The sequence below is a fragment of the Pongo abelii genome, chromosome 4 (assembly GCF_028885655.2).
Source record: "Pongo abelii isolate AG06213 chromosome 4, NHGRI_mPonAbe1-v2.0_pri, whole genome shotgun sequence".
NCBI classification, from domain to species: domain Eukaryota; kingdom Metazoa; phylum Chordata; class Mammalia; order Primates; family Hominidae; genus Pongo; species Pongo abelii.
The window spans coordinates 120,294,265-120,319,820 of NC_071989.2; the positions used below are offsets into that span (position 1 = coordinate 120,294,265).

At 38.2% G+C, this 25,556-nt stretch overlaps 1 protein-coding gene across 3 annotated transcripts in view; it reads right to left on the bottom strand.

Annotated features, from left to right (window-relative positions):
- EPB41L4A (erythrocyte membrane protein band 4.1 like 4A) overlaps positions 1 to 25,556 on the bottom strand; it is a 263,496-nt gene that overhangs the window by 80,799 nt on the left and 157,141 nt on the right. For all 3 annotated transcript variants that reach the window (XM_024247207.3, XM_054555814.2, XM_054555815.2), the window contains exons 5-9: positions 23,872 to 23,969; positions 22,541 to 22,661; positions 20,130 to 20,217; positions 17,514 to 17,602; positions 16,857 to 16,920 (exon numbers count right to left, since the gene is read on the bottom strand). In XM_024247207.3, coding sequence (XP_024102975.3) covers positions 16,857 to 16,920; positions 17,514 to 17,602; positions 20,130 to 20,217; positions 22,541 to 22,661; positions 23,872 to 23,969 — 460 coding nt within the window. The remainder of the gene's footprint in view (positions 1 to 16,856; positions 16,921 to 17,513; positions 17,603 to 20,129; positions 20,218 to 22,540; positions 22,662 to 23,871; positions 23,970 to 25,556) is intronic.

The following is a 25,556-nucleotide window of genomic DNA, read 5'->3' on the forward strand; positions in this document are numbered from 1 at the left end:
TGGGATTGCAGCAATTAAGTTATACCGTCAGGCTTCACTTCTAATTCTAGTTTTCTTGCTATTTCTACCGCATCTGCAGTTACTTCTTTCACTGAAGTCTTAAACCCCTCAAAGTCATCATGGGGGTAGAAATCAACTTCTTTCAAACTCCTGCTAATCAGAATAATTTGACCTCCTCCCATAAATCATAAATTATCTTAAGGGCATCCAGGATGGTGAATATTTTCCAGAAGTTTTTCAATTTGTTTGTCCAGATCCATTAGAGAAATCATTATCTATCGCATCTATAGCTTGTAGAATATTTCTTAATAATATTTGAAAGTTGAAGTTACCTCTTGATCCATGGGTTACAGAACAGATACTGGGATAGCAGGCATGAAAGCAACATTAATCTCCTTGTACATCTCCATGAGAGCTCCAGAATAACTAGGTACATTGTCGATGAATAGTAATATTTTGAAAGGAATCCTTTTTTTTCTGAGCAGTAGATATCAACATTGGGCTTAATATATTCACTAAGCCGGCCCAGGAGCGGTGGCTCACGCCTGTAATCCCAGCACTTCGGGGAGCTGAAGCAGGCGGATCACCTGAGGTCAGGAGTTCAAGACCAGCCTGGCCAACATGGCAAAACCACATCTCTACTAAAAATACAGAAATTAGCTGGGCATGGTGGCAGGCGCCTGTAATCCCAGCTATTTGAGAGGCTGAGACAGGAGAATGGCTTGAATCCGGGAGGCAGAGGTTGCAGTGAGCCGAGATCATGCCACTGCACTCCAGCCTGGGTGATAAGAATGAGACTCTGTCTCAAATATATATATATATATATATATATATATATATATATATACGCACACACACACATATATATATGTGTGTGTATACATATATATTTTTTTTGTTTCCTAAGCCATGCTGTAAACAGATGTGCTGTCATCCAGGCTTTGTTTTTCCATTTATAGAGCACGGAGTACAGTTAGCATCATTTGTATGGATCCCAGAATTTTCTGAATAGTAAATGAATATTGGCTTCAACTTAAAGTCACCAGCTGCAGTAGCACCTAAAGAGACACTCACCCTGTCCTTGGAAGCTTTAATGCAGGCATTGACTTCTTGTTATAGCTATGAAAGTCCTAGATGGCATCTTCTTCCAATAGAAGAAGGTTGTTTTGTCTCCACTGAAAAGTTGTTTAGTGTAGCCAGTTTCATCAATAATCTTAGCTAGATCTTCTGTATTACTTGCTGCAGCTTCTAAATCAGCACTTGCTGCTTCACCTTGTACTTTTTATGTTATGGAGATGGCTACTGTCATTCAACCTCATGATGAACCAACCACTGCTAGCTTCCTACTTTTATACTGCAGTTTCCTCACCTCTCTTAGACTTCATAGAATTGAAGAGAGTTAGAGCCTTGCTCTGGATTACAGACTTTGGTTTAAGGAAATGCTGCAGCTTGTTGGATCTTCTATCCAGACCACTCTAACTTTCTCCAAATCAGCAATAAGACTGTTTTGTTTCTTATTATTTTTGTGTTCACTAGAGTAGCTCTCCAAATTTCCTTCAAGAATTTTTTCTTTGCATTCACAACTTGGCTAACTGGCACAAGAGGCCTAGCCTTCAGCCTATCTCACCCTTTAAGATGACTTCCTCACTAAGCTTAATCATTTCTAGCATTTGATTTCAAATCACAGATGCACAACTATTCCTTTTAGTTGAACCCTTAGAGGTTATTGTAGGGTTATTAACTGACCTAGTTTCAATATTACTGTTTCTTGGAAACTAGGGAGGCCTAAGGACAGGGAGAGAGACAGGGAATGGCCAGTCTGTGGAGCAGTCAGAACACACGCATCATTTATCAATTAAGATCGCTATCTTACATAGACACAGTTTGTGGCACCCCAAATCAATTATAACAGTAACATCCAAGATCACTGATCACAGATCACTATTGAAGTGGCTACACTGTCTGGGGTATATACCTTGGGGTTCATTGTCACGCACTGAGAAACAATTCAGGTGGGTTAAGGGGTGGAAAGTTTAATAGAGAGAAGAAAGGAGGGAGGAGAGCAGTTCCCTGAGAAAGAGAAAGAGAAAGAGAAAGAGAAAGAGACGTCTGAAAAAGGCTGGGAGGCCATGGACCACAGCAGATTTTATAGGCAGGCTGCAGAAGGCGGTGTCTGATTTATATAGGGCTCACAGATTGGTTTCATCAGATATGATGTCTACATAGTGTGCGGGGAAGACTGGTCACCCTACCATAATCTTCTTATGTAAATGGGCTTTCCAGTTGATCTGTGCCATCTTGTCTGCTCCTTTATAGTATGTGTGGCTGGCAGAGAAGGGAAGATGGACCCAGCATTTTGAAAATGTCTAGTCCTTAGTTCCTGCTGGCACCCACCTGTGCAAGCTCCTAGCTTGTAGGGTGCTCTTTGTTAGAAAATGATTCAGGACTGCTTTTCATTAGAAAGTAGAGCCTTACCAAGGACTCCCGTGCCCTTGTTATCTACTTAAGTAATTCCTTCTTAGCTCCTGTATCATTATAACATATATAATAATAATGAAAAAGTTTGAAATACAATTGCAAGAATTACCAAAATGTGACACAGTGACACAAAGTGAGCACATGCTTTTGGAAAAATGCTACCAACAGATTGACAGGGTTGCTACAAATCTTCAATTTGTAAAAAAACACAGTATCTGCAAAGCACAATAAAGTGAAGTGCAAAAAAAAAAGATACGCCTGTAATTCTAATTTTGCAGAAAATACTATTTATATTTTAAGTAACTGAACAGAAAACTAAGCAAAACACAATATGAATGCTAACACAATAAACCACAAGCTCTGTGAAGTTATATACTTGCTAATTTAATTTCAAAGCTACAAACCAAACTCAAGTCTCAAATGCAGCAAATGCCTCTGAAATGAGGTTTCTATGGACTCATAAACATAAAACAATCAATGCAAAAGAATAATTGAAATGATTTGTCTCCTACTTTTAATAAGGACAGAACATTTATATGTATAAAATTTCTCCCAAGTCCAACTTGAATGACGCTGCCCAACTTAGGAGTTTATTTGTAAGATGAAGACATGTGATGGAAACAAAGCCAACATACGCACATTACAGCAAGGCTAGCTGTAATTCCAAAACCTTGTCTGGCGAAAGAAGAAAGTTAGGAACATTTTCAGGTTTCTGGCTTGGGTGCTACTAAAATATAGCAAGTGGAAAAAATGGGCATTTGGATGACAAGGGAATAGACATTAAGTTCAGGTTGAAATATTCTGATTTTGAGGTCCCATGGGACACCTAGAGGGCCAATAAGGATGCAGGTCAGAGAGCCAGAGACAGGGCACATCTACTCACACAGGTGATCTCACCAAGTGAACAAGACTGCTCAGGGAGAGTGTGCAGAATGGATGAAGGTGGAATTACTGCAAAGACGCTCCTGAAGGTGGAGTGAGAGAGGTCCAAACATACCAGTAAAGAGTGTCAGAGAGGCTGGGAAGAGAGAGTACAACTCTCAAGTGACCCAGAAAGGTCAAATAGAGTTTGAAAGGAGGTTACCACATTTCACGGTAAGAAATCTTCCGAGGCCTTTGTGAAAGGGATAGGGATTATACAATTAGAGAGTGAGGAAGAAAAGTCAATGAACTCAGAAAGTTTCCTTAGCAGCAAAAGAAACTGGTGGCAGAGCTGGGAAAGGAGACACACAGGAAAACACAGAAGCTCCTCCGGGCAGGGAGGGAAAGCCCAGGCTTTTGTCAGAAGATAGGAGCCAGAAATTTTTTTTTCTTTTAGTTTTCTTTTTTTAAATATCCAGTCATGCGTCATATAAGGATGTCTTGGTCAATGATGGATCACATATACAACAGCGGTTAAGATTATAAAACGTATTTTAACTGCGCCTTTTCTGTGTTTAGATGTGTTTGGATACATAAATACTTACCATAGTGTTCCAATTGCCTGCAGTATTCAGTACAGTAACATGTAACCTGTACAGTAACCTGTACAGGTTGGCAGCCTAGGAGCAATAGGCTATACTGTATAGCCTAGGTATTGTGAAAGGAAATTAAATTTGGGGACCCCAAACTCATTTAGCTAAAGGGAAAATTCAAGCTGGGAATTGGGTCATGCAAACCTGCCTCTCCTTTTTGGTTCCTAAATAAGACTGCTATGGATGAAAAGCTACATGCCTCTCCCATATTTTTCCCATAAGGAAATTCCTAGTGAGCTGTTAAAACTTTACCATGGCAATGCAAATTGATAGCTTTATCTTTACAGGTACAGTCACCCCGGACACAAATGCATATCTGACTCTTCCCTTACCCTGTTTTGTCTGTGTTATCTGATGTAAAATACAGATTCTCCACATTTTTCGTCTGCCCCTTTTGTGTCATCCTATGTAAAAAAAAATGTAGATTCACTGAGGCAAAGGCATGAATGACTATTTTTCCCTACCCACCTCTTACATGAAAACAGTGTGCTTCTCAACTCCCATCTTTTGCCCTTTAAATGTACAGCTCTCAAAATCATCTTTGGAGAAACGCATAGACCTGTCTCCCTGGCATGTCCTTAACTTTAGCAAATAAGTCTCCTAAAATGATTGAGACTTGTCTCGTTATTTTCCTCGACTGACAATGTGTAGTAGGCTAGACCAGCTAGGTTTGTGTAAAAATATTCTATGATGTATACACAATGACAAAATCGCCTGACGACTTGCTTCTCAGAACATATCCGTGTCATTGACACACGATTGTATAACATGCACATGGTATAAATGCCAAAGTTATCAAAGTGGGTATACAATGACAACTCAATCTCCCTCCCACCACTGTCCCCAATTACCTTCCCCAGAGGCAATCACTACTGTAAGGGGTGGGTGTTTTTAAGGGCATTGAATTATTCCAAAATAGAATGTACAATTTATTCATTTAAAATAAGTCTGCTTGTGACTGCATTCTATCAAGATAAATTGTTAAGGTAAAGATCAGACCAGGACAGGCTACCCCTGCCCCTCTACCACTACGTCCTTCCTCACTATATGGACCCGCCATTTCCCTGTGCCTTTCAACAATGGAAGTACTGTGTGTGGCAGGACATACTGAGAATTACCACCTACTAGAAATGATGGCTGAGAATGACTTCTCTGTGACATAGACATTTTTACATTTTTAGCAAAATCATCCAAAATGAGGTATAATTTAAGTACTTAAATAAAAATATCAAAACTTATTTAATTACATGCTCCCAAAGACTTCCAAGACTTTTGGAATTCGCTGATATAATACAGGTCCTGAATTCTTACAAATGATGGAATTGGGGGTTTGAGTCAGGTTTACCTAGAGACCCATGGGTCTTCCAAAAGTCTTGGAAGGAGAAAGAAAGTATTCCATCTTAAAATAAAACATAGTCTCCTCTAAATCTCAAACTTTTCTTAGTCTGGTTTTCAACTTATTTCTTCAGGTATGTCTCTGTATCCTTTTCCTTTTCAAGTACAGACCTGATCACAGGATACCTAATTTTTAATACTTTTTTTAAAAAACTACCATCACTTAAGGAAAGGATAACAGATATTTCAAATCCAACCAGAACTGGGTTTTTCTCAAGTTTCCTTGGGTACAAATATATTAAAGGATCAAAAGCGCCTCCCCACTGGCTTCCTAATTATTTCTGCCAAGTACAAATGACAAGTATGAACTCACTCTCCACTTATAGTGAGCTTTAGGACAAGCTGCCTATTTTTTATCCTGCTCCTGGCAGAATGATCCAAATACTAAAAGGAGGCTTAACATAACTGAAACAGGAGCCAGGTATTCTGAATAAATTCTGTGTACTTTTGCCATGTACAGTAACTGCTGGCATGAATTCCACTGCCATGGCATTTCAAATATCTCTTTCTACCACTCTCACTTACCAAACCTTTTCCAGATAAACATGGGCAATTAGCACATTTCTACTCATTCACACAGATGAACAGCTGCTTAATTAAAGAAGTTCATTCCAATCTCCTACTAAAATACTTTATCCAAGAATCTAATGCTTGCTTTTTGTAAAATTACTCAAACACCTTTATAGCTTTGGTCATTTCATACCAGAAGCAAAGCTATTCTCTGAATCTATTTCTTTTTACTTCATAAACGAATCAAGCTTGAGTCACTTGTAAGTCCAATATCATGTGGATATTACTGCTCCATGGGTCTCTAGAGTAAACCTGACTCAAACCCCCAATTCCATCATTTGTAAGAATTCATGACCTGTATTATATCAGCAAATTTCCAACCTAACTCCCTCTGGTCTTCCCAGTTTCTTTTCCCATTTTGGCTGGCTATGTCTCTCTTGGCGAGCTTAAAGAAAGAAATCTACTTTCGCCTAGCTTCTTCTAAGGGTACTGGGATTACTGACAGGATCAGTGAAGGGCTCACGTTGCCAGCAGCACACCCATTTTTTCTGCCTGGGCCTAGTCCCATTTCAGTGCCTCTCCCAAGCCTGTATTCTTGACACAAGAATGCAATCCTGTACTCTGACAGGTTCCTCCCTGTTTTTGTTTTGGGAAACAGCCACAACTGGACAGTCTGCCTTCCCCAGGCTCCCTAAAATTATGGGTATGAATACCTTTCTGAATCCCATTATACACCTGGCTCACATCCAAGGTCACATTAGAAGTAACCCAAGATACACGGTGTAGGTCATCACTGAAGAGCAAAAGAGATGAGTACTTCTAAGAAAAGTAAAATGCAATCATTATGTAAGTACCTGAAGGTCTACAGCAGAGAGGTTTCCTACTGATGCTCCACAGAGGTGGGGAAGAGGCTAAAAAGAAGTGTGATGATTACAAGTCTAAAGTACTGTGAGATTTTTGCTTTTTTCTTTCTATCCAATCCACACAAGATTTACATTAACTCACAATCATTAACTCAGTTTAGGTTCCAAGGAGAGAAACAAAAATAGTCAGACGGCTGGTAGCAAATGACTAAAATAACTTTCTTCTTAATTACTGATCATGCAAAGGAAGGCAAGTAGTCAAACTGAAATCTTTATTCTCCAACTGGAAATAGATACCAAAGAAAGCTTACAAAATTGTAAGTCTTTTGAAAAATTTTATCTTTCTAAATGGTGAAACTGACTGTGGTTTTAAAAATTAAACTATGTTAGTATACATGATATCCTGGGCACAATATCTGTTTTAATGGCTTTCCTCATATTTTTTCATGCTCTCTTTTCTAGGCATCCTGAGTTTACACCTGGCTAATGAATTTAGGGTGAGTCCTGCCACAAAATTCACCAATTTTGTCATTACTTGGAAAAGGAAGTCAGAAGGAAATGTTAAGACACTGAATAAAACATGATCTTATTCTTTCCAGTCTTTACACAATGTTCCACAAAGAGTTTCTTACAACACTAAGGTCTTGCGATATTGGCATAGAACGGTTCTTTGCTCAGATAAGTATGGGAAACACTGGGCTAAACACTCAGACCTTTAATGAGCTTATATGTACTGTGAATCTCCAAGAGCTGGTAAGGTTGTGGGTTGTTCTAATTTATTTGAGCAAAGAACTTTCTTTCAGGGAAGTGTATGGTAAGTACATACTCTAGTTTAAAAAATATTGCACTATACATAAACAACCCTCTACATATACATACACACACACATTTTTTAAAAAAATTTTGAAATGTATGTAATATGGTTACGTATTTTTTAACTGAAAAATCACTGTGCATTTCAGCACAGCACTTGAAGAATAAAACTAATTTTCATTTCTGCATGGATATTTCACAGTGAAAGAATAAAAACAGCAAAATATTCTAGTACTCTTATCAGCTATGTGGGTTATATTTCAAAACATGCTAAATGTGAAAACCATCTTACCCATTTTACAGATGAATAAGTTGATTGCTTGATAAATAATTACATACAAATATTTACATCGTATTCCAGTAAACTTTGTAAACTATCATGTTGAGCTTATTCTTATTATTTGAAGGAATTCACAGATATGAACATAGAAGTCCAAATGGATTTTTCTGTGATAGTTTTTATTCTATCTTCTCCTCATCTGTTTTGTAGTATTCCTAAAAAGTCAGTATTTCTCTCATATACTTGCAGATTGATTTAATTTTTATTTTAATGATAAGTAACTTTTATTCCCAATCTCACAGTGTTTTTAAAAAGTCTAATAAACATTATCAATCCTGTTAAAACGAAGGCTTACGTGGTAAGATCTACTGACACTCAAATTTTTTACAGGAGAATTTTCACTACTTCTGAATAAGTGGCCCGTGTGTTTTAATTATGGACAAAATCAACAAAACACACCAGCAAGTGAAGCAAAGGAAAAGCCATGGGCCTGAAAACCTGGGCTTCCCTTCCTACCATAACACAAGCTATTCGCCAGCCAAGAATAAGGTGATCCCATGGTCCTTTCCTGTGCAAGACTGCAATAGCTCTAAGTGGCCCAATACAAAGGCAGTTCCAACTCAGAGACACAGACTGTGTGCCCGTTACATGCCCAACTTTGCACTAGGTGCTTGTAACCTCACAGCAGCATCATAAGAGATATTAACATCCTCACTTTACAGATTAGGAAATGTAGGTTAAATGTTGTTCAGTGAACTGCCCACAGTTACTGAGCAAGAGACCTGGACTTAAAACATTTATTTGATCACATGTCTAACAGTCAGTCCATCACGAAATCTGAAAGACTCCAAACCCAAATGTCATGTGGCATCAGGACCCAATTATTACTAACAGCCACACTTAAGAATAGTTGGGGAAAATGTTAAATCTATAGTTCCAGGACTTCTATACATTGTAGTTGGAGACACAAAATGGTACAACTATGAATGAAGCGGGGGCATAAGGCAATACCAAACAAAACTACATATGTACTTACCCTATGACCAAACAATCCCACCACTGGGAATTTAACCCATGGATATCCCTCCAAAAACACATACACACAAAATTACTGAATGAAGAAAAATGTGTGACTGTAAAATATTGAAAACCTTTCCTAAATATTCAAGCATAAGAGATTGGTTGAATAAACTGTGGTACACACATTCAATACCATGCTATGTACAAAAGAATGAGAAAGCTCTCAATAAACTGATACAGAATGATTTCTAGGAGATATTACAAAGTGGGGAAAAAACTCCAACACAGTACAAAAACCCATACAGTATGCTACCTTTTAGAAAAGAAAGAATGAAGAAAAAAAAAGCTTATCTTTACAAAAAGAAACACAGGGAGGATTAACCAGAAAACAATGAAGTTGGTTACCTACAAGGAAGCATGGTGGAACAGGGTGGAAGGAAAATGGGAGTTGAGTTTTTGAGTAATTTTGATTTTTGAAAGCAAGTTAACCTTCTACATATTAAAAAATAAAATTAAACAAGAACGTGAAGGAGAGGGAGCTATAACCAAAAACAACCTGAAACAATAAACCTCAGTAGATTTCAAACGAATACATGAGCACAGGAATGAAGACGGAAGACATGAATGATAAGAAGGAGAGAAGAAGGGAGGACCAATCCATGTAAATTTTGAACACAGTATTTGACTCTTAGGCCCTCTGTCTTGGCAAAGTGGTGCATGTGGATGAAAGAACAGCAAACAATTGTCCACTTTAGTGGTCTGACCAAAGCAATTCTGAAACTATGTGATATGTGTTATAGAATTGAGCAAACGAGTAAATGTGTGGCTTTTTTTGGAAGCCAAGGTTCTCATGGCCAAAGAAAGGACATACAAATATAAAATGAGGGAGGGTAAGGAAGAACCCTGTGGCTATGGACAGAACTGGAGGTATGCTGTGAACTCCTGATTTCTAAGCTATGTATCAATATCTGTATGCTTATATGCACATGTGTACATGTATTTCTATTTGTATACATGTGTATTAAAGTCTATGTGTGTATATATGAATGCATTATTCCCTAGCTCTGTCAACTGAAAAGGCCAAGAAGCAAAGTTGCCCTAGTAGCAATGACCACACCTAGCACCCAGATCTAGATCATTTCCTAGTCAAAGGAACCAGAGCTCCTTGGAAGAATGGCTAACACTCAGGGTAGGGGCAGGGTTCATACAACACGCACCTGAAATATATTACACCAAAAAAGGAAGATATTAGCCCCAAAATGATGGGGGCAGATCCCAAAGGCAGAGGAGTCAGATTGAAGGGGTTCCCAATGACCAAATCTGAACAGCAAAATAGGTAGGTACCTGTGTGAACTAATGCAAGAACATAAAACCAAATACCAGGTGTTCTCACTTATAAGTGGGAACTAAACATTGAATACACATGAACATGAAGATGGAAACAACAGACACTGGGGACTACTGGACGGGGGGAGGCATGGGCTAAAGAACCACCTGTTGGGTACCATGCTCATTGCCTGGGTGACAGGATCATTAGGACCGCAAGCCTCACTGTCACACAATATACCCATGTAACAAACCTGCACATGTAGCCTTTATAATAAAAGTTGAAAGTATTGAAAATAAATAGGTATGTAATGTATTTTAAACCATTGAAAAAACAGAAGTTAATAAATACTGACAATAAATGAAAGGCAGAGAAGGCAGTGCTCTTGTTTCAGTGGAATGCTGAGGGCTGACTCATAAATGTGGAGGGAGTAGAGAGCTAGAAAAATCAGCGTTTTGCAACCATCTTAGTAGAAGACTGGATCAGGCAAGAATCCTCAATGAATGCTAAATGTACAGAGAATTTTAAAGAGGAACTGGGTATTTGCATTGATTTAAAGTATCTCTCCACAGACTACTTATTAGTTGCAAGAGAGAAGCAGGAATTACACAGCAGAGAAATCAGGCAACACTGTAATGAGTGATCAAACTTAACAGCCAACGAGGGACAGGTGGTCACCATACGCCCCTAGATGAGACACCTAAGAGGGACACTATTTCACCTATGCAGCTGTACAGCTAGGAATGCATAACCTTAGTCTAATCATGAGGAAACAGCTGAAAAACATGAAATAAGAAACTCTCTGTTTTAAAACAGTGGGGTATAACTGTATTGTTTTAAAATGTCAATTTTATAAAAGATAACAAAATGCTATGAAAGTGTTCCAGATTAAAGGAGGTTATCTGAATTCTATACCATAGGGGGGAAATGCTAAAAAGGACATTATTGGGTTAACCAACAAAATTAGAATATGGAAGCTAGACGGTAAAAGTATTACATCATTATTAATGTATTAAGTTGTTAACCATACTGCAGTTACATTGGAATATCCCTATTCTTAGGAAATACACACTTACATATTTATAGTCTATGACATACGTAACTTACTCTCAAGCTGTTCTAAAGAGAAAGGCCTGTGTGCGTATGGAGAGAAAGAAGGCACAAATAACAAAGGAAGTGAAGTAAAATGTTAACCATAAGTGACTCTAGGTAACAGTAAATGAATATGTTCTTTGTAATATTTTAATTTTTACAACTTTTTGAATAAATTTTGAATTGTGTTCAAATAAAAATACTTTTTAAAAATCTATATTACCATTTAAAATGTGAAAGGAACCCTTGACTTAACCTAAGTGAGACCTCTTGCGCTTGTTGACAAACAGTGATGACTCCTGGCCATCATTGCTTCCCATGTACTCTCCTTAAAGCAAGCCTGAGAGTTCCACCAAGTGGATCTCATTACTCACAGCCAGAGTTGCTAGGAACCTTTTGGTTCTACATCCTGTCACACAGGGTAACTTTAGCTGAGGTTAGTTTCCTGAGGTATTATACATAAAAGTAAGCACAGCAGCATTTATTCATTCTTTCATTTATTTCACAAGTGTGCTTACTACATGCCAAATTCTGGGCTTAGTCCTGTGTTAGGAATTACATCCTCCTCTTGTTGCCAAAACCAAGAAATTCCAGTATTATCCTAAATTCCTATTTTCCACAAAAACATTGTATCTGCTACCAATCAGAAACAATTTAACCCCCTAAATGCTTCCCAAATCTGCCCACTTCTTTCCATCTTTGCAGTGAGTCCCCTCGTCTCCCCTTGATCACATCTCCTACTCTGTCTGCCTCTGTGCTCACGTCTGTGGAATGTTCCACCCTGCAGCCAGAGTGTGCTTTCTCAAATGCACATCTGATCATGGAGAGTGAAGCCCAGAGTTAATGTAACACCCAATTTCCCAGCAAGTCCTCAATCCATTCTCAAGTGCTGAGTTTGAGCTCATGCCCACAGGTAAAAGAGGCCCTCCCCTAAGAAGGGTCAGGCTGAACCAGGCAGTGTGCTGGAACCACCCCACCTTCTTTAGGTCTTCTACCCCACATCTCCAGAGGGAACAGACAGACATGGAAACCCAATCCTCACTCCCTTCCCAATTGACTGGACCAATTCTCATGATGCTCCTTATCTCTGTGTATCTCAGTCACCCCCAAATAATGCTCAGCACTCCCCCTCGCCTGTCTCTTTCTTCATCACTACCCAACTCCTGAAACCCTTGCTTTGTGCCCTCTAGAATTCATGACCTCTCATCAGCAAACCCCCTCACTCCTCAGTCTGTTCTCTCATATGTCCTTCACCTTCCTGCACTAGGAGACACCCGGCTCTCTCTGAAGACCCTGTTTCCACTGTAGCCCTCAAGGGATGGCTGTGTCTTCTGTCTCCACTGTTCTTCCATCTCTGAACCTAAAAGTGGGAAGGATCCTCCCTGCTCCACATTGCTGCTTTCAGACCGTTCTTTTCCTTCCCCCTAAAACTCCCAGCTTTGGATCTCATCAGTTGATGAAATTCTTCAGTCTTTCACGGTGCGTATCATCCTGAAAGTCACCCTCCTCATATCTTGATGCTGGCACAGTACCTGCCAGCTATATTTCTGTATATTCCCCTTGTGCCAAAACTCCTCCAAAGAGTTGTCCACACTCACCACCTCCAATTCTTATCTTCCTGTTACCTCTCTTATGGGTTTTTCTTAATGAATATGCATCAGTTTATTTGTTCATTCCCGTTAATGGAATTCTGGGTTAATTTCTTTTTCTGACTTTTACATAAGTGCTGCACAGAACACCTCTCTAGGTTACACATACTTAACAGGGGAACTGCTGGGTTGAAGCTCACTCTTCCAATCTACTGAAACTCACCTTGTCAATGATCTCCTACATTCCTAAATTCAGTGGCCCATTCTCAGCCCTTACCCTGTATGACATATCAGCATCATTTGACACATGCTTAACACACGACTTTTACTTGGCATTCAGCATAATTACTGTTCCTTCTATCTCACTGGCTGATTCTTTTCAGCCTCCTTTGCTGGTTCTCTCTCTTCTTTTCTCATTTATACTCATTCTCCTAGTGATTTCAGGTAGTCTCGTGGCTTCAAAAAGTAGCAGATGCCCATTTTATATATTCAAATTTATATATTCTGCTCAGACTTTGGTACTGAACTCCAGGCTCACATAGCTCACTTCTTATTTAATATCTCCCCTTAGATGTCTAAAGGACATCTCAAATTCAACATGTTCAAAACGGGACTCCTGATCTTCTTCCTCAAGTCTGCTCTATCCATAGCCTTCCCCACCTCACCTGATGATAGCTCTATACTTATACTTCCTGCTTCTCAGGCCAAACTCGTGTAAGTGACCAGGACTCCTCTCTCTCATATCTGCGCATATTCAGGAAACCCTGGTGGTAAAATCCATAATCCAACAGCTTCTCCGCACTTTGTTGTCACCTTGATGCACTGAGATAGAGACACTATCATCTCTTCCCTGGATTTTGAAATAAGCCTAAGTTGTTGAATGAGTAAACAAGTAATGAGAACAAGTTGAATTAGTTCTCAAGGTATTCAGTGAAAATCAACCATCTGATAATAAACTTAAAAAAATTTCAACACCTAGTAAAAAACACGTATTCCTAAAACCAAGAACACACAGTGATAAAACAGTAGTGATATTTTCATTAAAACAGAAAGCCAATCAAGGATGCCTTATACTGCTATAACACTTAGTACTCTTCTAGAAGTTCGGACTAACACTATAAATGTGAAATTTAAACAGTAGAATTGAAGGAATAAATTATTTTCATTTGCAAGTGATATACCTATAAAAATTTATGAGAATCAAATTAAGAACTCAGCTGGAATACAAGAATTCAGCAAAATGACTAGATTTGAGATAAATAAAATTCCACAGCTTTCAATTCTCCTATCAAAAACCAGTTAGAAGAGATAATAGAAAGAAAAGATTGCATCCACAATAGCAAGAAAAAAAGTAAAACACATAAAAAGAAAATTTATCAAACACCGTGCAGGAACATATGAATAAATTTAACAAAAAAGGGAAAATTCTTATGATACAATATAAAATACAAAAGCATGTACAAAACCACATAGGGGATAATCTACATGTATGTATAAATATATACACATTCACACTGATAGGGTGAAATCTAGAAGCAACTGTATCAAAATATTATTATTCATTACCTCTGAGTTTTAGGATAATGAATAATTTTAATTTTCTTCTTTGCAGGGTATTTTCTGCATTTTCTACAGTGAACATGTACAATCTTTATACTAAAAGTTTAGTTTTTTGTAAAAAACTATGTAAACAACAGTACTTATTTGAAAGTTTAATGCATGAAAGCATCTGAGTTTGGCCTAAATGCAATGACCATACTAAGTCTTTCTGACCAGACCAGCAAACCAGCAGAATAAGCATTTCAACCATTCTTCATGCTGAATGTGATTACTGTTCCAAGTGATGAGTTTTAAGGGGTTTTTAAATTCAATTTGTGAGTACAGTTAGGCCGCCATAATAATCAACCTAATTCAACCATTATGTAAATCACTGCCTCACAGAGAGGTACCCTGGTGGAGAAAGAGAAAAGACCACAAGCAAGAATACTTAGGAAATAGAACGCTTTGACTAAATGAATGTGATACTTAACAGCAATTAAAAAAACCTTTAATTCAAGCCTCTGAGTTATATGACCTGCTTTGTTACCTTATTAAAGATCACTGACATTGAGCTTAATGACCTAGAAGTGTGCAGTGCCTTGGGCCTCCCCAGACATCCATTTCATCTCAAAGCTGGGGAAGGAATGAGGTGGGGGTGGGAGACACCTGAGCCGAGTACACAGGAAACAGGGTCATTCGATGGAGACTGTCATTTGAAAAATAACATGATGATATCAATTTTGTTGCTGTTGTTTTTGCCTAATCATGAAGTCCAAGAAGATGAAAGTTCAGGTTAGCTGGGACTTTGCCAATATTTATCCTGAGACATTAGTAGACATATATTTTAAGGCACTGTAATAGTAACATGTAAGTCATTCACCAGAGGACCTCACTCACAAAAATAACTTACAATGAAAGAATACTTTGAATAATAGTAATACTTCCATAAGTCTTTTGATTATCATATTCTGCTAAAAAAAACTTGAAACATTATTTTCAAATATATTTAACAGATCTTATTCCTTGCATTATTATTATTTAGATGAATTATTATTCATGTGAACCTAAGGGCAACATAGGGAGAAACTACAAAACCCTCCTAATTAGCTACTCTACTTTTTGAATGATTTTAATTCAGTCTTACATTATAATGCACATCTTTTAAAATTGAGATGTCTAATCAGGAGCTGAAGAACACACTGGATTTCCTCCAAACTAAACCATAAGAACAACTATATGGCTTCTGTACTATCATTTCTTTAAAAATCTGGAATTTCCCTTCCTTACAAGTTGTTAAAACTCATTTCAAAATCCAATTTTAATTGTATCAGTAAATGGCAGCATGCCATATAGTTCAGGATGCGATAATGTTTTTTTCCTATTAGGAGAACAAAGAGTAGCATCAGGTTTTCTGATTTGGCAGCACACAGTGTCTCAGTGCATCAGTTCATTGATCATTCTACAGATACTTATGAAGTACCTACTACATGTAAGGCACTCTGCCAAATACCATGCCCCAAATGTAGCTGCAGCTCTACTGTTCCTGTGTCTCAATGTGTGCATGCATAAGTACCAATTTACTTTTCTTTAATCAAGAAAATCAACTCAACTCCACTTAGTTTTTGTTCTGCACAAAGTTAGTATCAAAGAGACAGAAGGGTAGATTCTCCTATATCATGTTTTCACTCGTGTATCCCATAAATACAGATTAAACATCATATTTTCACTCATGTATCCCATAATATGTGGTTTACAGTAGTAGCACTTCAATGAAGCATTATTTTCACAGGTAGATCAAAAGGAAGCTTTCACATCCTTACCTTCTTCTGACCATTTTTCTCAAAGACACACATCAAGGCATGAAAGCACATCCAGGCACTGACAAGTTCTGTGCCCATTACCCAAATACTCCCAGAGGACATTGCCAAGTTGCAAAGCAAAGGCCGGCATTTTTACATTCTCCCTTGAAAGCATCCAGAATTTCCATCTGGTTTGTCTATCACACTCAATGAGGGAAACAGCAGAAGTGAGACTCCCAAAAGGTTGTTTAATTTACATTAGAGCAAAATTAGAACGCATTTTGGCAGTCCTGAATGCAGGCTATACCCTTCTGATTATAACTCCTACCTTCAACCCTCACAGAGAGTACCGGAAAGCAAATTACACTAAAAACAATGATCACCTCCTATTCTCTCCTCTGCCTTAGAAAGGTTTTGCTTTCCTTTGTTAAATCTAAAATGCCCATTTCTCCATTACCCTCTCATTCATTTCTATTCACTTCCCTTTCCTTCCTTGAGAAGCTGTGCATGTGAGATAATTAACCTGGTTTCATGTGGAAGGAGCTGAAGAAAACATTTCTTCACAATGTCTTTTAAGCTATAAATGAACACACAAGACACCCCTCTTCTAATTTAAGCTACGGGCTTGGAAACTTACATCTTTTCCCAGTACTCTGAGTTCAAATTGAGTCTCCTTGAAGTGAACCTTTGTAATCCGAGGCCTAAAAAACAAAGCAGATGGTGTTGTTGCTGTTTTTAAGTATTAACCTTTCAGAAAATCAGGGAAGTGTCCAGTGGAAAAAGACTGGTGAATACTGGCTCCTTTATATACTGCTCCATACCCAGTACATACAAGGACAGAGAGAGTTCCCCATACACTCTAATGAAAACTCCATTCTCATTGTCCTATGCTTCTCCACTAAATGCACAATGACCTTAGAATCCCCAGACTGTGGCAGTGCTGCCTTCCCAAACACTGCAGAGCCATGGGCTTCCCCGTCTCTCCAACTCATCCCCATTTGGAGCTAAAAGTCAGAATAGTCCTGGATCCACAGCCCACCAGCACATACTGAAATGGGTGAGAAATCCTACTACACACAACTCCCAGGGAAAAGAGAGTCTGGAATCACAGTGTCTGAAATTTACAGAGAAAACATATACTGAGGTGCAACAGGAGAAAACTCACACCAATTTCATTCATTTATTTATCAACCACTGGAAAATACCTGTTTTCTTTTCCCCAACTCTTTCACTGACACAAGAGTCCATAAGCCCAAATCATACAACGCCAACTCTGTTCTCAAGCCATACCTACCAGAAATACTTCCCCACTTGCTTTTTATTCTTGTAGACAACAACACCAACCGGAGTTAATCCTAAGAAATACTCAGACTTGTTTTCTCCCTGCAAAAACAAACATATGCCTATAATCACATATTCACATAAAATCTCTTTGTCAAACTATAATTGACCATACAAATATAATTTGTTATATTAATATTGGATTTAATGTTTGAAAGACATCAGCCTAGAAAGCTAGATACACTATGATAGTAGCTAACTTGTTGCTTATTTTTTTCAAAGTTTTAAAATAAACTTTCTGTTAGTGTTCTTCATACTTGTTACTTCAGTTCATTAAAATGAGTCTGGACTACCAGTCAGGCCAATGGGACTTACCCAACTTTCCTTACACAGTGGTGTTCAACCCTAGCAGTGTATTAACTGGAATCACTGTGCAGCTTAAAATGCTGATGCCTGGGCACTACCAGAAACAGTTAAATCAGAATCTCTAATGAAGAGGCCAAAGTAGCAGAAAAAACACAGGTCTCCCAGGTGATACTTTTGTGCAGTCAAGGACTGAGAACCACTGGCTTCTATCAAGGGTGCTTTTGAATGGCTTGATTTATCTCTGAGGCGGACAATCATGAAACCCACTTCATCCTCACCCCAACTCTCCCTAAAAAGTTTAGGCAGTCACTAGCAGACACACACTTGAATTTTCTGAAGTCTCTATCATGTTTCTTCCTACTTCCACCTATAACTTTAAGAGTGCTCAAAAATGTAAAAGTACAATCTTTTCTGGTAAAGACTAGAGAACCCTTATTTTAAGGCAATAATAAATCCAAATTTTAAAAATAAGATCTTAAAATGATAAAGTCATAGAGTGGATACCAAGGACATGCACAGAACTGTTTGTGATAATGTTATTTCTACTCTAAGATAAATGGTAACCTGCAAAATTATATTCACAAAGAACGTAAAGCAATACATTTGGAGGAATACCTGCCAATGCCCACTTTCAGTTCTTAAAATTCAAATCTTAAAGGAATGCATTGAAGAGTCTAATAAATCTAGCTCATTTGCCATAAATTTCTACCATCAACAAAAGGTGATTTCTAGTTAGGATAAACATTATACAAATGTAGAAGCATTTTGCAGAAGACTCTTTTTATAAATTTCCTATAGAATGTTTTCTTTTAAAAATTGAAAACCCTAACAAGATTAATGTGGCTAAAGGGAGGGAAGGGAAAACGATAATGATTCTACAGTTTTAGCAGTACTCTTAAAGGACAGTGCTATGAAGCATTAATGACCTAATGAAATTGGAATCTAATATATCAGGGAACTACTTCTTCCCCAAAATCTATAGCTTTTATTGCCACATTAAACAGGAATGCTTCTAACTGTAAAAATAATATGAGATTGTTTCTTCTTGGAGGAAATGCTAATGAGCAAAAGACATATACAAAATGACTGCATGAGTGTTATTTGCACTAGAGAAAGTTTTATTAGGGTTCATTAAAAACTGAGTTCCATAATCCAATTGATTAAAAAAAATCAGTCTATAAATACTCTCCAGCAATTCATTTCCTATAAAGAATAAAGTACCTGGCTCATTTCCTCAAATAAAATTTAACTACTGCTATCCACACTCCTCTTAATTCAGAGGCAAAGGCTTTCTAATCTCACTGACATAGAATAATCAATTGGTAGCCTAAGAGAAGTAGCTCAAAGGTTAAAACCCGGAGGATCCAGAACACTCAGTGCAGATTCAGTGTAATTGCTGATGACTATTCAGCAAGTTTTCATAAACCACTGAAAAAAATCTGCAAAAATATTTCTATTAATGCAGTGATACCTACAGTAGGTGGTAACCATCATACTGACAGAATCAACAGTAGTTGCACCTGGCCTATTGCCTAACGCACACTTTACCTGGCAAGTGATTGTATTTATGTTTTGTTGCCATAAAATCTATTTTTTGAAAAATCCTCCTGTTTTCTGTCTAATACAGTCAATTATACACCTTTTTTTTTTTTTTTTTTTTTTTTTTTTTTTGAGATGGAGTCTGGCTCCGTTGCCAGGCTGGAGTGCAGTGGCATGATCTCGGCTCACTGCAACCTCTGCCTCCCAGGTGGTTCAAGCCATTCTCCTGTCTCAGCCTCCCGAGTAGCTGGGATTACAGGCGCCCGCCACCACATCAAGCTAATTTTTGTATTTTTAGTAGAGTCAGGGTTTCGCCATGTTGGCCAGGCTGGTCTCAAACTCCTGACCTCAGGTGATCCACCCACCTCAGCCTCTCCAAGTGCTGGGATTACTTACTTACAGGCATGAGCCACCGCGCCTGGCCTATACATCAATTTTATATTGTTTTGATGTTTAGCTAAGCCCTTTGGATCTGTTATCCAGATTGTGTTTTCGAGCCCACTTAATTGTTTTCTACACATGGAAATATAATCACAGATTTTTAAGCAAAACTCATTAGGATTTAATCAACACAAGAGCTGCTTTGTGTTAGAAAAACATAGATAAAAATGTATCATCTGCTTGCTAAACAACAGGACTGCAGCTTTCCTTTGGGAGTCTCAGTGACTTTTTAAGAAAAATGTCATCAGCTTAAAATATTTTGTGTTAATTAAATGTTACTCACATAGACGGGATGGAGGTCAACGCCATACATCTCCAGGGATTTGGCAGTCCTCAAGTAATTCAGCTCAGCCTCAGAAGGAGCCTGACCCCTATACCCAGCACAAAAACAAAGAGCCTTATTTTACAGCAGCTACTGCACTTACAGGGATCCAAACTATCTTCATTGTATTCATTGGGAAAACAAAGAATACTTTTTACTGACGCAAACATAAGTCCTTCTATTTCAAGAAGGCCTTTGCTTCTTGGTGACAAAATTTTATACTCTGAAGTGATACTTATATTAATTTCATTTACCAAATCCATTCTGGCTCATTATAGCCTATCCCCAATGTCCCAGCATATATTAAAAATTCTCCGTTTCAGAAACTCCTAAAGAGGTTATTGAGAATATAAGCACTCAAATTAAACACCATCCCCTTCACAAAGAGTAAAATGTCTCTGTGCACCAGCAGCTCTCCATCCAAAGCAAAGGGAACCAGAGCAATGGTCGGCAGGAGGAAGAGAATGGGGCCGCCACCACCCAACTGGGATCATACCGAGATCTCCTGAGCACATGTGTAGTTTGAAAATACATTGATTAATGTACAGAGATTGTAAAAAATGCTTGTCATTTTCTTAATACAGAGTACAGAATTCTTCCCAAAATCTTCATTGGTGGTAATATAAAGAAAACAGCATTCATTCCTGATGAGGGTGAGCATCAGCCAGAAATCTGCACAGAAGAGTTAAATATGCATGTGCAAGCGAGTGTGTGTGTGTGTGTGTGAGAGAGAGAGACAGAGAGAGAGAGATTGAGATTTTAATAGATAACCAAAGGAGGTCAAATCTTAAAAATTAAGAAATCCTGCAGTGACATATTTCATTTCAGCCACAATGCACTGGAAAACCACCAACATACCATACTTTTGAAATCCATGAAGAATGTTCATCAAATTAGACACACCACACCTTGATCAAGCTTTATTCTTAGAAATAACAGTCACAATGTCAACACTATCATCTAAAACACATGAGAACCTTTACCCAAAGATCCTTGATAATTTCAATATATAATTGTGTTTTGAAACCCCTAGTAGAATCAGTACTCTCAGAATGTGCCAAACACATTCCCCTTCCTAACGTTATAACAAGCACTCTCTGAGCATCTACTTCAGCAGAATCTGAAAATGAAGGACTCTACAATCAGGTTGGAGAGCCTTCTAGTGCATGCTAATACAACATAGAGGGCCTCTTCCTCTGATTGCAATTCAGCAGCTGACTTCTGCTTCTACATTCACTGAAACGGATCCTTTACGCAAACATTTTTTTGTGACCAGATTAATTCTACATTGTTTTCTTTTTTTTTTTTTGAGATGGAGTTTCACTCTTGTTGCCCAGGCTGGAGTGCAATGGCGTGATCTCAGCTCACTGCAACCTCTGCCTCCCGGGTTCAAGCGATTCTCCTGCCTCAGCCTCCCAAGTAACTGAGATTACAGGCACATGCCACCACATGCGGCTAATTTTTGTATTTTCAGTAGAGATGGGATTTCACCATTTTGGCCAGGCTGTTCTGAAACTCCCGACCTCAGGTGATCTACCTGCCTCGGCCTCCCAAAGTGCTGGGATTGCAGGCGTGAGCCACCACGCCCAGCCATTTTTTTTTCCTTAACTATAATAGATCTGAAACCAAGCATATTCAAGAGGGAGTGTTACATAACAGGGAATAAAGCAATGTTAACCAGTGTAAAGAATTTAACCAAAATAACTATAATGAAATTATAACTTCAATGCTATAGGCCATGAATTGAAAATCCTACTAGGGGAGCATGCCTACTCTCAGAAATGCATGCGATGTTAACACAACACCCTCAAAGGTTTCACACTGGCATCATCACTATTTCCAGACTCATTGCTATGGCCTGAACAGGACTTGGCTTATAACTGTGAAGAACTGGGATACTTCAGACAGAGGAAACATTGAAGAATATATTAATGCATTTATGGTTAAAAATTATTGTGATTAAACATATTTATAGCTGAAAGATTAATTTCACAAGATACTGGTGACTGAAAAAAAAAGACCGCAAAATCTAGTATTTACAGAATGATTCCACTATGTAATATCATAAATACATGAACCTATGTACAACAAATTTTGTCTGGGAAATTGTACATACAAAGAGATGTCTGAAAGGCCATTGACCAAAAAATGGTAACTTTACATATTGAAATTACTTTCTCCTTTACACTTTTTAAATTACTGAAGTTTTCGATGAGCATTTTAGAGTTAAAAGCAGTTAAGCTATACAAAGAGGAGTATCAGAATATTAAATGCACAGGTGAAGAATTTATCATTCTAGAAACTTTTCTTGTGAATATCAGAAGATGATGACAGATGGATGATGCAATAAGACATGGTGTAATGATTCTTACATTAGAGTTTTATGAATCCTTTCTATGGCTTCTTCAAGTTCTTCCTTCTGATCAGGAACAAAGCGGTACTCAGATACATATCCTGCAGTATGTTTATATGGGTCATAATCTCCAAGCTCCGCTAAAAAAGAAAGATATCATAGTTTTTTCCATTTTAGGAAAATAGTCCTTAAAACATAGAAATAAAATATTCCTAACATGCTTAAACATTTTTTCAAATGTCTTATTAAAATTCACATATAAGACAACTAAATAATTTTACTAAAACAACTCTGATGAGCATATATGAATGGCAGCAACAAATTCTGGACTTAAAAACAGAAGTTCTTTATTTTTGCATTCCCAAAGACTATAATAACATCATCATTTTTACTTCAATTACTCTTAACAACGTATGTGAAGTAAAATGTTGTAAACAGCATTTCAAGTACAAACATTGGAAATGCTGGAAGTGAAAAACAACCATGACCTCAATATATCCTCTCAGATAATGACACCAAGAAATAGTGCATGTGATTCAATACACCTTTGCCTGAAATAATGATCATGGAAACGCAATACAATGCTGCACATATCCCATTACAATTTACACAAAGAAGCAAAATGATACCAGACAGCCCACTATATTACTCCTATACAAATGCTTCTTCCTATGTTAATCTACCTTGCAAGCCCCAACCCAGTTCATCTATATGACATTTTTCTTAGCATATTTCTTCTAGATTATTTTTAGTCTGCAAGTGCCACAAGGGCAAGGACCATGCTATCTCATTCTCCCCACATCTAGCTTGATTCTTAGAAGGTGTATAATTGTTACTAGAAGTAGTCTCAGCCTTAGTCTCCAAAATGACAATGCATCCTGGAGCCACCCCACACAGCCACCATATTAACACAAAGAGCTGAAGAGCACTGAGCTCAACACCCATGCCACATGCTGAACCTAGCGATGGCACCTGGCCATGCAGACTCTTCACAACAGCAATGCAGGAGCAATGGGACACATAGAAGCTTGGGAGAGGGTGTGGGGAGGAAAATCAATAAACTCAGATGAGATGTAGATAGAACAGATTGTTAGACCCTCCACTTAATCAAGAATCAATGCTATTCCAGTGACTAAACCTCCATACGACCTACCATAAGGGATTTGTACTTGGCTCCATTTTTACCTCTTCTGAAGGAACACTGAACAAAACTTGAATTCCAAATAAATTCAATTTTTTTTTTTGCAAAATCTCATGGATAAGAAGAGTTTTAGTATGTAAACTCGCTTTTAAAAATGCAAATACTTTCTCCAGACATTTCTGAGACAAATATGCTTAAGTGGCACCTACACTGGATGGCATACGCTCCCAGCTGAGCAGCAATGTTGACAGGACAGGGCAGGCGGCCCTGAAGGACATCTTGCTTCACCTGCAAGAAAAACTGATATCTAAAAGAGAAACAAAAAGAGAGATTAACGATCTCTTACACTACTCAAACCTGAGGTTTCAAACCCTGATAATCAAGGTTAACAACCAATCACCTTCAATTAAAATAAAGCCACCCCCCATTCTTGTGTGAGGGGGCTGTTGAGTGAACAGGAACTACTTAAACATACCTTACAGAGGCAATACAGGGTTGTGGCTAAAAAGTGCGGCTTTCAAGTTCAACTGCTTGGCTTACTTTCCAGCCCCGGCATTCACTACCTCTGTAGCCTTGGGCTGCTGCTTAACCTCTCCAACAGCCAGCCTCCCCATCTACAAAACTGGAACAGTTGACAGCATCCACCTCACAGTGTGAATGCAAAGGATAACTCCAAGCTCTTTTAAGCTATCATTACTGCCACTGCCACCACAACATGCTCTTACTGGGAGAAAGAAATCACAAAGACCCAACCTATATTACGTAACACTCTGCCTATTATCTACTCATTCCATGTTGCCAAAAGAAAACCTGTTATAATAGTAATGTCATGCACTGTTCTAAACACTATACAGTAACTCATCCTAAGTAATTTACGTATAATAACTTAGGTGAAGACATTAAAAATGAAGACAGTATATTATTTTCTCCATTGTGCAGATGAGAAAACTGATAGACTCAGGGGTGAAATAACTTGTCCAGGACCTCACAATGAATTAAGCAGCAGAGTTAGAGCTAGAACCCAAGCAATCTGACCCTAGAACTCTATCAATCAGGATGTTATGTAACTTTGATTAGTTTTATTTTTTTTCTTATTCAGCTATTCTGTTAGTGGACTGAGAGGGGCCAGAGGTTTATGAACCAACATAATTAACCATCCACATCATCCTCAGATGCTAGCACTTACACACATGCACACATACTCTCACACACTTCAGCCTGTCCTTTTGTGACTTCTGTTTTGTAAGGTGACTCTATGTTATTGGGAAGGGAAGAAAAAAAACAAAGGAAATCAATTATAATAATCAGCTATATTAAATATCTTTCTCCAAATGCTCACAACCAAAGCCCTCAGTGAGGAAATGTTACATTTGTGTTAGATATTAGATGCCACATTGATTATTTCAAGAAGATTGGCATCAACTTTTATTGCAACCATATGTTTCAGAGAAAATTTGCTCAATGTCCCATGTTTCCCCACTGCCCATTTCAGTAAATGGCACCCCCACCTTCAGATGTCCACGTAAAATAAACCTGGGTACAACGTGTAATCATCCCTAGCACCCACATTCAATCACCAAATATGCTGTTTCTGAAATCTATACTCTCCATCCCCTAGACCACGTCGCGCTCTTCTAAATTTCTAAAACCTCCTCCTAACTGTTCTGCCATCACTCATACTTACTTTCCTTCCAATCCTCCCAAGAGGCAAGCAGGATTCTTAAGATGTAAACAGGATCATGTCACTTTTTCAGTTAAAAAAAACAACAACCCTCAAAAGACTTCCCTTTGCCTTTAGGATAAAGTTCAAGCTCCTTAAGATAGCTTGTAAAACTGACTTCTTCTTTCTTCTGCTTACTTCTTGGGTCACTTCTCGCCGCTGATCAGTGACCAC